This window comes from Calliopsis andreniformis, chromosome 12 (genome assembly GCF_051401765.1).
Source record: "Calliopsis andreniformis isolate RMS-2024a chromosome 12, iyCalAndr_principal, whole genome shotgun sequence".
In the NCBI taxonomy this organism is placed as follows: domain Eukaryota; kingdom Metazoa; phylum Arthropoda; class Insecta; order Hymenoptera; family Andrenidae; genus Calliopsis; species Calliopsis andreniformis.
The window spans coordinates 18,429,581-18,442,288 of NC_135073.1; the positions used below are offsets into that span (position 1 = coordinate 18,429,581).

Here is a 12,708-nt window from a genome sequence, read left to right on the forward strand (position 1 = left end):
TAAAGCCACTGAAGTGACGAGAATCGCAGTATAGTTTAATCTACTTAAACCAGACGTTTAAGAGCGGCTTTCGTTGGAGTATCGGGACAAAACACTCGAGCGAATCCTCCAGCGGCACTCCACGAGTGTATCAAGCGGGCCAAAAATCTGGCGAAAGTGGCAATGGCATTGTGAGCGTGTCGCTAAACCGTGGCGAAAGTACGTTCAAAGGGAGAAGCTTTTACGGTTTACGAGTGTAAGCCACACCCAGCAGTTCTCGCGGAGGTGGCTGCCGCGACGGCGAAATTACGCGCGAAAATTTACGACGCCGTCTCGCGGAACATAGTTCTCGCGACGGTTTGCCAATTTGACGGAGAAGGGAACGACCCCCTCGGCTCGAGACGCCCGCGCAGCCTATGTAGGATCCGCTTCGAAACGCGACGCACGTCCCGAGACGATCGTTTCCACCGATCGACCAGGACGCGACGATACCGCGCCGACAGCAAGACGAACGACAGCGTTTTCCATTTTTAAAACGTACATCTCGTGCACGGTCGCGACCTAATACCACCACTCGATGAGCTCGTGGTTTACAGATAACACTTACTGGAAATGAATTTGCGCCCCTAGAATCTAAAATCTTCCTCCACTTCTATTAGATCATCCTATCAGTAATGCAATTTCTTGTTATACGTATATTTTAATTCACCAAATGAAAAGTCCTTTGAATAAGAGTCTCAGAAATGATCTAATAGGTAGAAAATGCTGGTAAAATGTAACATTAAACAGAACTGTGTCTAAAAGCAAAGAAAGAAATGAGTTTCTGAAGCATCATTTATGGGATTACCTAATAATATTAACTGAGCGTGGTTCTCATCTTTCTGTCATACTTAATTGTAATCGAAAACGCAGCGGTGAACGCGGAGCTGGTTACGAAGAGTTTAAGGAGTTCCAGGGGCGGGTCGTATCTCGACACACTTTCACGATGTAACGCGGCTAAGCTACGAGCGATTCTTGAAAGAAGCGGACTCAAGAGAAAGACCCCTTCAATTTTTAAAACAGTCCAAAGGCGCGTGAGCACACACACACAGACGGCCACGGTATCTTTAGGGTTTAAGAGCGAGAGGCTCGAGTATGCGAAACGAGATGTTTTCCTTTAACGTTTCCTTAACACCAAGGTTGTGCTCGCAGAATGAACCAGTCTTCCGCGACGAGATGTGAGTCATTAATTTTAATCGACAGCGCCGGCTCGTCGGGAATTTAAATCGCGTTTCCGCATTACAGCGCGGACCAGGGAGAAATATTTGGAGGGAAGCTGTTTGGCTGCGTTTATCGGGCATCTCGAACGATCACATCGTTTGCTGGACGAAAATCGCACCCTGGTCGAATCGTTCCACGGCGAAAGAAAAAGGCGCTGGGCTGGGAAAGAGGAGCTCGCGAAGAAAGAGGGCGGACAGCGAGAAAGGGCGGGCTTTCATTTTTAAAACTGTAGAACAGCTCACCGACGCCCCGAGAGCTTTACAAGAATTTAAGAACGAACCGGGCCGAAACACGTGAAACGAGGAGAAAAACCCTTTAACACGCAACTCGCTTATTTCAGCCAGCTTTAAAGCGAAACAGCTGCTGCTTCCGTCGACGCGTGCTTCATCCCCCGTTCTCGGGGATTCACGGCGGTCCACCAGCTCGCTCCCTTTACTCGCTCGCTCGCGCGTCCTTTTGCTCCGCTGCCTCCGATTCTTCCGTTGTCCGGCTGGGAAACCATTCTCTCACAGATTTCGGGATTAACGCGCCGCGTAGCCAACGTTTTCCTCTATTTAGGGAAACGCCTTCGCTCCACCCTCCGGGGTTCCGAGAGGTTCGCGCGCGATTATGCAAACGAGGCTGCTGGTCTCGGACGTTTCGAGGACGCGAGAAAGCGAAATCGGTGGAAGGGAATTTCTACCCGGAGAAAATTCTCCACTCGAGGGCTCTATTCAGCCGAAGGTCCCCGAGGCTGCAGAAATTGCAACCTACAGTGCCATGAAATTTTAAACATTCGAACTCATATTGATGGAGAAAATTTGATCTGAAATTTAACGGAGAAATCGAGCTCTGTTAACCTAAGGGACTGTCTTCAAAATCAGATTATTTTTACAAAAGTATCTGTAAGTATATCCTTTGAGGTGTTAGTCGCGAAATTCGAGGAATTCAGCTCAAAGATGAAATCGCCTGTTGACTGATAGAAATCTCCCATGGAGAATGGAATAACGAAACGCAGACAAAAGTATCACAAGGTAGGGTGTGGGGTTCGTTGTCGCGCGACTCGAAGGCTCATTTGCATTGCGTGACACGGCTGTTTTCCACGACGGCAAGCCTTTACGTGGTATAAAGTCGGCATGCGTTGCATGTCGTTATTCCTTACCCTCGTCTCCTCCCTGATTCCCTTCTGATTTTTATTTTTCTACCAGGCCCCCTCCAAGCCCTTCTCTTTCTCTTCAGGCATCCACCGTCGCTGACTTCTTGCTCGCCTTTTTTTTTCTCCCCCTGCGTTTTAACGACTAACGTCGAGCAGACTCGACGTCGTTATTGATTAAGCGAGCACGTGAAGGCGCACTGGCGTCTTGCATGCCGGAATTCCCTTTTTTTCCTTCTTTATCCGCGGGACTTTATTGGCCCACGCGACGCTGCCCGATGGTTCCTCGGCGTCCTTTCCTCTAGGCTGAGGAATATTTTCGAAGCACGCGTCCTGCATCGCCCACTTTCGAGTCGCCTGACTTCGTCAGCCAGTAAATTAACGATCGAGATATTTCCCTACTTTCTGTGTTCCTTTTATCGCCCCTCCTTAGAATATCGTCGCTTTCCTTAGCAACTGGTATTTAGTTTATTATATATTCGTTTCCCAACGAGATCCCATTCGCGACAAACGACACGAGGAGGCGATAATTAGCGTCGTGAACCCGTTGAGACATTGAGCATCTCGAAGCACGTGTCAAATCCTATTGTATCGCTATTATAAATTGACGTCGTCGTTTAGTAGCGCGAGTAGGGTGTAGGATCGTCATCTTAGGCGGAGCGAATGGGGCTGGCAAATCCGCGGGAACAATCGTTCCTGATACCGAATGCATCCGCCCCGATGAAAGGGGCTAGAGTAGATGGAAGGGCCAGTGGGAATCGTAATTGCGAGATGGATCCATGTCTGTCTTTCATTACGTCTTGGTGCCTACCCATTCCCCTAGACGGCTGTCGCTCTGTCACCAGGAATCCTCTTTCTCCATTGCTCCTCGGATATCTTCTCACTCTCAGACCTTCTCACGCCCCTCCTACGTTCATTTTTTCTGACGTTAATAGTCTGTGCTTTTGCTAACCCTGTTCTTTCTCTGAGTTACCCTTTTCTCGCTGCCTTTTCCCTGCTCCTTTTCTTTCACTTTCTTACCCACGACACGTCTAACACCGACTCTCACTCCTTCGTTCCTTCGTCCTTTATCTTTTCTGCATTTTCTTGACATCGTCTATTCTTTGTCCTCTTGCAATTCGGCTTCCTTTTCTTCCGTGCCCTTTGAACAGCTCGACGAGAAACAGAATCCACGCTGACGTAAGTCGCTTCTCTGCCGAGGAGTCCAATTAGCCAACCATTAATAAGGGATTCATTCTGTCGAGGGATAACGCCACCTAGCCGTTGAGTGAACTGTTGCACTCAATGCACTTGCACCATTTTCCAGTTACTCTCGTTCGCGGTACGAATAAATATCTGGGAGAGACCAGCGCTGTACCTCTTCCACATCGACTATTCTTCAGCATGCTCTATTATTCTAAAATGTCCTGAATCACAGAAGATTCTTGTATGATTGTCATTTTCGTGGAATAAATATTTCAAACAGGTCGACGGGATTTTATGATGTCACTCCACGATTTCTTGTCTATGACATCGATTACTTTACGAGCCGGATCTCATTCTGATACTTCTTGATTTTTTTACACCTTACCTTCACCAAACGTTCTCTAAGGGAATTATTTTCGATTGCAATATTTAGTTCGAGTGCTGCAATTTTTTTCTATTTTCATTCGATCTTTAATGCATTCTGTCACCCTCTACCAGCCTTGAACGTCTACCTTTGTCCTAAATCGCCCTTTCTTGAGGATTTCAAGACTTTTCCAGAACCTTTCATTCTCTTACTCCACCTTTTTTAAGAGCGTAACGATTCTTTTCACTCGCCACACTCCATTTTTCGCACTTTCAATCGCTATCATTCACTATACTGGCCCTATTATTTTTTCTTACTTTCTTCCACATCTTCCCATTCGTCGGAACGTCACATCGACGGGCAAATGGCTTAAATAAACTCCAAGTAGCGTTAGCTTATAAATAAGAGTACCCACCGTGATTGTTCAGTTTGATTGGCGTCCTTTTCGCAGAGATTCGTATAAATATGGATGATCCATAACGCAACTCGTTCCCAGGAACTTCGTTAGCCATTTAACGTCTCGAATCCAGGACGTTATTTATCCACTGAGAGTCACAATTCTAGACTGGCATGAAACAGACTCCCTATCCGGCACAGTTCTCAGCTACTCATTGCATATGAACACTCTGACAGTGATAGTAGACTAAAAAAAGCAAGAAACGAACCTAATGAACCCTATAGCTCAATTTCGCAAGATGTACTTCACCGTAAGTCACGATTATGTCCTATTGTGAAAGGGTTAAGTACAGTTTGAGTAGGTGTTGAACAACGAGGTGTGAGTTCGAGGGGTATTCGACGACTCTGCGACGAGGGAACGCAACGAAACTCGCGGTCGACCCGGATATTCGATAATTAAGCCGCAACGCGCGAGAAACTCGGCGCCACAATTAGCGTCGACCAATATGTAAAATGAAATATCGTCCTGGGCTTTGACCCGGCTGGTAGGTGGATCATTATTACTCCATGGAATTCTATTCGATTAAGAGAGATACTGGCTGCCTGGTACAATCGTTTCTTTTCCACTGTGGCGAATCTGACGTGACGGAGGAGACTACGAAAGAAAATCTCTTAATGCGATTATTAGTATTTAGAGTATACGATCGATTTTTAATACATCATACTTTAACGTAACACGGATAATTTGAAAACCTTTCTCCTTTGCTTCGCGAAGAATACCTTGTTCTACCCATGGAAATTGGATCTCGGCGTAGGCGAATCTTTTCTGAATTCGAAATTTATACGGAATATAAGAACAGGTTTCAGCGTTAAAGATTCAATATTCACAGCATCGTGCTTTTCATTTTGCCTCATCTACCCTGGAATATTGAAACAGTACAATCTAACCATTTTTAAACAGAACAAACCTCACAGCTAACCCGACACAGTTGCCCCAAATGTCCCACAATCGGAGCTAACGAATTCCAAAATAGAAAAAATACACTAATTAGCTGTTCTTGTTCGGTTCTACAATTTTCCAGGCACTAAAACGTTACGCGTATCAAATTTCCTGCCACGAAAGTCCGATAGCTAGATATCAGAACGCACGTGTCGAAAAAAGGCGGAAAAATATCAGGAGAGGCAAAAAAATATTCTCTCGACTGAAAAAAAAGCGGGCGAAAAACGACAGCGTAGCGCGTTAGAAATTTCAGAGAGACGCATAAGGGTGAATCGATATGGATCGCTGGGATGGAGAAAGGGAGCGAGGGTGGAGAGGGCTACTTCGAAAAACGAATTCCCGGTGCATCGGTAATTTAAAGGACTACCTGCGAGCCTCTCCCCGCGAGAAGTTATTCGAAAGGGTGCTCGCGGGCGAGGGGGGGCGGCGAGCGGTACTCTTCTTCCGGGTGGAATTTAATTTCATTGAAAATCCGACGTCGATGCTTCGGATTCGAAACGAGCGAGCCTCGAGGACGAGGACGAGGACCGTGACGTGGTCGGGTTTGGGACGCGAGCTGGTTCGGGCCACGTGGCGCCCACCCTCCCACGCGCGCCCCCTGGCCCTCGGAAAATATCGCCAAAAATCGCTCTGGCCTCGGCTGCTCCTCCGCCGGAAATTAAAGATTCAACGAGCCGAGGGTAATTTCGGGGACGAGGAACAAGAAGGCGAGGAGGAGCGGCGCGAGGAAAAACGAAGGGGGAGGAGGGTGGGCAGAGGAGGGAAAGAGAGAAAATGATACGAGAGGGATGAAAATGGAAATCGATGCCGAGGCCACAACGCGCGCGAGGACGAGTTACATTCGGCGTCGTTAAGTCGAAATCGCGGGATCCGTCGGGGAAAATGTCACCCTCGGCATGGAAAAAGATTTTGGGTGTCTTTGAGCTAAGGCGCTGGTGACCTTGAGAGGAAATTAATTGCTCGAAGGGAAACTGAATTAAAATCACGTTAAAGGAGTCCCTTTCGCGGGGAGCCTTTTCCGAAGCTCTTTCTCTTGTAATTTAAGCGCTTGTTTACGAAAGGACTCATTTAGAGGCACCCCTACTTTGACGACTTATTAATGCTGCTGTACCATCGTTCTATAATACCCCTGTGTTATTCTCCTAAAAAATTAGCACGTACTAAGAGTTCTACTTTGAAAGAAAGATTGAGAAAAGGGTAGAATGTTGGTTAATAAGTAAAAAGGGTGTGCAGAGGGTGGAAATACTGCGGAACAAGTTTCTTCGAGGTAATAAACTGGGCGATGTGTTGAAAGCGCGAAGTAGCGGTCTGGCGTCAGACAAAGGAATCTTGTTATCGTTAATTTAGCATAATTTTCTGCGTTGAGGTTGGCTTAAATGCAACGTCATCTGCGAAAAAATTAGCGCTTGTTATCTGAAAATACTAGCACAGCCATGGCCAGGGCACAATGGAATCTTACGGAACAAAAGGCGATGCGGGTCCAAGTCAGAACAATGTTGCGATCGTATTTAATTGTTGATTACCACGAGAATCCTGCGTCTCCAGGCTAACACCCCCCGTTTTCTAATTAAGAGGCGTATCAGTTGTGTCCACATATACTCTTTTTACCCTGCAACCATACAAGCCCCATGGCCAACCCCTCTAACGAGTCTCGGTGTTTGATCTTTCAGGAGGAGTGCGCCTCGATGCTGCAGGATCTCAGCGACAAGATCAACAACAAGCACCACGAGGTCCACACGCACCCCCTGCTCTCGATCTTCAAGATGGCCGAGGTCGAGGTCAAGTTGCCGTACAGCAACGAGGTCGGGTGCCTCTCGAGGTCGTCGAGCTTCCTCCTCGTCGCGATCCTTCAGCTCCTCAGCCTGCTTCGATCGGCGTCGACGTGCCTGCTCGCCTCGTGACACGAACGATGCGCCGTTACCCTCTGTCACTGAAGAGCGAACAAATTCTTGAACGCCTAGGAAGAGAAAAGAGCCGGCCAAGTGTGCGCTGTATCTCGAGGACCGAGAATCCACGGCCTCCGAGGGCACGGATCAACGAAGGAGGATCTGAACTCGCACCTAATTAACGGGGCTCTAATCTTCGTGTCTCGTGGATCAGAGATGTAGAGAATTCTGGAACGCCGCGATCGAGGATCTTATTTTCGGGGTCCACGCCAGGCTTAGCATCGTTATAGAGTCCTGCAGGTCGTATTTCATTTATTTTTCTCTGACCTTTCGATACTTTTTCCTTTCGAAACAGGAGAAGAAAGACGAGAAGGTACGCGACAAGAGTAGAACAGTCACGATTCGCTCGTAACGTCGCAGCGGTTGTTTCATTCCACGCCGTTTGACGTCAATTCTATTCCCGGTCTACTTGCAAAACGACTAATACCGTTCGAACGCTATTTCCAAACGGGCACACTCTCGCCATCTCTGTCTCTCCTCGAATTTTAATTCGGCCCCGTCGGCCCTCGTCCCACCTCTTCTCGTCTCCTCCTTTCACCCATAGAATTTCGTCTTTCCTTCGATCCATCGTCTCCCCACGACGTGAACGAGTTCCCGATTCGCGAGACGGGGAGAGGAGACAGCGTTCCCACGCGTTCGATTCCCTGGGCCACGATTTTTATTGCCCTCTTTCCTGCTACGTGGCCAGCAATAAGGCTCGTTCGCATATGCAGGAAATAGCTGCGACACCAAACACGTGGACCGTTGCTGGATCAGCGACGATATTGCAGCCAGATGGGAACGATCTCGGTCATTATAACCGCGCGACGGTCGCGTTTCCGGTGGACGCGTGGAAGAGTTCGCTTGATAACCGTGGCCCCGTTTCCACGGAGGAAACATATTGGAAATAGTTTCGCTGGGCTGCTCTCCTCTGTGGACCCCTATACCACCCTCCCGCTCGAGCTTTCACATTTTTTCGATTAACTTTGACTCCGTTTCTCTCTCTGGTAGAGACGGTATCGCGGAACTATTGGTAGCTGGCGACAGCATCGCGATGGGAATTGGGGCTATCGATTGCGATCGAGAGTTTCTTGCGTATAGAACTTCGCTGCCATTTCCTAATTTCATTTCTGTCTAGTGGGAGACACGTCGCCTGATCCCAGAATGTTGAATTTATGGTAAACCCCCGAGGAAGCTTAGGAAACACAGATCCTCGATCGCGGTGGACAGTGCGTGTAAAAATGGAGAGAAAGCACCGTAGAGTCTGTAAATGACAGCCGCTAATTTATGGTATAACTAAGTAAGCTAGCAAAAGCGAACGCTCCTCCTGTATCGGACCATTAGGTGTTTGTTAAAAGTTGAGAGCTGAATCTAACGGACGTTTGAGGCATCGCGAGAGGCTCGAGTGTGTAGATACCTGTAGATTGTTAATAGCGTTGTAACAAAAAGCAAATGTTATAGGAAATCAGGTTGGAGTCGGCAGACGAGCGGGTGTCTCTTACACGGCCTGCCCCTCCTTCTTACAACTTATGGAAATTCTAAAATGACCTAGGTAGAAAGGAATGAAACACCACCGATCACGCGATTATCTCGTCGTCCTCGCGCTAAAGTGTCAGGTGTTCATCAGAACGGGGGAGGACTGGGTCCCATTTAATTAGGTTTTGTCCACATGGCGCGATAAAGTGGCGCACACGGTATTATCCTGTCGGAGAGCCAATAATATCACGGATGGTGCACGGGTCGACAGTGTACGAGACACCCGCTTTAAAACGGTCGATTTGTCAGCGGCGGGAAAGTAGAAAGAAGCGGAAAAGCCGGGAAAAGTTTTCTGAAACAGCTCCCCCGGCACGCGTGACGTTTACAAACGACGCAGAAACACACGACCTCAAATTATTCAGCGGTAACACCTCGTTTCGCGTCCGCTCGATTATAATCTCGACAGCGACCGCTGCTACGCCCGCCGAATAGTAATTTTCGAACTTCACCACTCGCTATTTGCTGTTTTCAACTGAGATGTGGTGAAGCCCGCTTGCCGTGGAACTCTTGAACCGCATTCACGAATTTTCTGCTCCAGAAATTGGAGTTCATACCTACAGAAGTCTCTTTAATCGATCAATAGAATGAGAAATAGTCCTTCTTGAAGCTACTAATCGAAAACTTCGATCTCGAGTAGATAATTTGATAGGAGACTGATGTCGAGATCGCTTTCTCGAAATATTAGATTGACTTAATCTTAATCTAAAAGTTTGATATTTCCGAAATTGACAGCCGATCGATTGCTGCTGTATCAAATGTTATCGAAAATAGTCAGTTTTAAGTTGACAGTAATTTGACAGATCTACCTGGAATTTTAAACTCAATATAAATTTCAACTGAGAAATTCCGACAACAGATTTTGCAAAGCCGACGATTCAAGAGCGAGAGAAGTCGCGCGTTGCATTAATTTTGAAAAATGATCGCGAGCTGAAACGACTTGAGAATTTACGCGTGTTTCAGAGCCCGCGGCAAGCGGCGGGATTAAAGGTGAAAAAAAGAGGCGACGTTAAACACGACAGACGTCCGACACGTTCCGCGAGTAAGCGTTACACGTTAGTTAAAAGTACGTGGGTAACGAGAAACAAGCCGCGGGCTGGAAAAACGGACAGGCGGAACGGAGCTGAGGAGTCGAGGAGCGAGTCTGCGACTCGCATCGTCGCCAATTCGATTAGGAGGGAACGTCAATTTAGAGAAATTAATCGTGCGTCGATGCGCCGATCCATGTAAAAAGAAACGAGGAAGACGGTAACACGACTCTGGCTCGCGTTCGAGACCGAAAATATTTCATCTCAATTTTAAACTGAATTTTAATATCTTCGACATATCTCTGACATATCGTTAACGTAAGCTATGACACCCTCCATGGGTATCTGGAATTCTGTATTGCAGAGGAATTAGCTAATTGAATATTAGGAAATTTTGATCATTACATAGCGATTAAAGTGATTCTATTGATTATGGGAGACTTAACAGAGTTAGATGGCCATCATCGGCAATGTTTAACCCAATCTCCCCAGGATACATCGAATATTGGGAATAATTGAAACGGCCGACTTGAAAGGGGCCAATTCAACCGTCAAAAACGGCAACGTTAAGCGCTGTACACGTTGCATAATTAGTTGAATTTCGAGATGGTTAGAAGTGGGACGAACGTGAGCCAGATCGAACGTACGTGACGTGGCTATCGGCAAAGCAATAATGTATAAAGTTTACGATCCACGGGCACGTCGCTCAAAAGGGGGGCGTACACCCGGTGAGAATGTATAAATGTCACGTTATACATAACACGCACGTAGGGCAGCCGTATATAAATGTAACACGTATATATGTATGTTAATTAGCGTCGAAAATCTCGGCCCTGACTAAGGGCACAAAGGTTTTTATCGCGCAAGAACGACAGAACGATCTCCTGCGAGGGCGAGGGACTTATCGATTTAACGCTTTAGAGGAGCTCGAGGTGACTGAAGAATCGTGTATGTTTTTTTTCCACGAGCCACGAAACGCTTTTCTTAATCCTTTTTTCATCCTCTGTTGGTATACTGCGAGTTACGTTCCAAACTAGAAGAAGAACTAGCATTAAGTGGAATCAGATGAAGTGGTCAGACGCACATTGCCAGATTGAAAAAGATTTCTAACTGCACAAAGTCGTATTGCTTTATCGACGTTGACAACGGCTGTTTTCAACGCACATCTTCTGAGTCACGGATGGCACGAATTGACGCTGAGTCAAACACGCACACGTGATTACCATCGTCTTTGCACGATGATTTATGTTCGGCACAAACGCGATAGATAGAGGTTCGGTCTGACAGGAACAGACAGAATCTACTTATTTTCTCTAGCTAATTATTCGATTCGAGGAGTTCATTTCCAGTCACGCAATCTAGACACTTCCGTGGCTCGTGGAAATCGATGTTATTACAATTATAAGAATATGGCAGCAGATAAGACAACGAGATTGAATGAGAAAGCAGGGGGAATAAGTTGTTTCTTCCAATGAGTTGCGGTCGTGGGTCTTCGTATGGCTGTCTCATTCTACTTGCCGTGCTTCACGGTACTAGGCTCTATTAAAAGATATTCAAAAATTTATCAGCACAACAATATGAATATTTCTAATGTTATTTAATGTTATTAACAAATGACGAAATACGAAGATCCGTAAAAATAATTATGTATCACCGCCGTTAGTTTGAAGTTCCAGAAAGCTTCGAAAGCTTTGCAAAGAAGCTTTTTCTGGCGATAATTGATCAAAATGGAACGCCAATTGTTGAAAGGAAACAACGAGGCGTATATTTAACCAGTCACATTATTAAAATAGCGTCGTCTCCACAGAGATCGACGAAGAAAAAGGAAAATTGAAACGATAAAAAACACGGTGGTTCCAATTGAACATATCAAGGCCTTTTAGAAGTGGCCAGCCAATAAGCAGTTTTATCTAATTTCACGTAGATTCAGTTTTTCGACGCTTTTTTTGAACGTGGGGACACAGAGAGCACGCCAAGTGACCCGTTCGCGCTCTGTTGCCATTGCTCCAGGGAATTTCTATGCCCCGGCCAAATAAACTTGCCACTATTCGATGGAAAACGTTTCGTTACGCCGTTTACTTCTTTCCAAAGATCGAATGACATCTGGTTCGAGTCTCACTTGGCGCGATCACGGTCTTACCGACCGAGTTTCAGCAAAAATCACCCTAGATAGCTAGGGGAAGATACATGCAACGAGGAAATACCTAGAGGTGGCAACACTGCACCGCCATATTGACGCCAATCATTACGTTGGAAAACGATCGCGAACGAATCACAGCGTGGCGGAAACGCCGCTAAAGTGGCGGGGGTCAGAAATCGATTTTCCATGCGACAGTACCGTGTGGACCTCTCGTATTCGATTCCCTAGCTAGTAAGCTCACTAAACGTTCCTGTCTTACCGACAAGGCGAGACACCTACCGTCGCTCAGTCCTACCCTGCTTTAATGACCAGTTTCGTGGAGAACTACCTCATTCTTGGTACCGTGCTGGAGCTCTCGGTACCGACAGGACTATATCGATCGTTAGAAACATTTTTTACCAGCCACCAGTCCCTGTACTGACTGTGGATCAGGTTTACGCTCTGCTCAGTTTCCTACCCATTCAACCGACAAGGTTTCTGAACCATTGCACTTCTATTACCCGAAGGTTTGTGATCGAAGAGCCTACACAATGTTGAAACCCAAATTTCTTACAACTTTTTGGGAATAGAAGTGCGAAGATTCATCTGTAAAAGTGACGATAAATAATTCACGTATTTTAGGTACAGTGAATGATTCTGTATTACTTATTTTTATTGTAATTAATTATTTCATGTCCTAGTTGCCTATTTTAAATACACTTTTCCCATGTCTAACAGTTATTTTCATGTTATGTGGTGGCAACACTGCCTCTCTCAGAGGACGGTA

The 12,708-nt window shown here is 46.4% G+C and overlaps 1 protein-coding gene across 3 annotated transcripts in view; it reads left to right on the plus strand.

The window, feature by feature from the left end:
* The window catches only part of Gfrl (Glial cell line-derived neurotrophic family receptor-like), a 187,394-nt gene extending 179,617 nt beyond the window's left edge, over nucleotides 1–7,777 (plus strand). For all 3 annotated transcript variants that reach the window (XM_076388836.1, XM_076388834.1, XM_076388835.1), the window contains one exon: nucleotides 6,987–7,777. In XM_076388836.1, coding sequence (XP_076244951.1) covers nucleotides 6,987–7,217 — 231 coding nt within the window. In that variant the 3' untranslated portion in view covers nucleotides 7,218–7,777. The remainder of the gene's footprint in view (nucleotides 1–6,986) is intronic.
* Nucleotides 7,778–12,708: the final 4,931 nt, after the last annotated feature.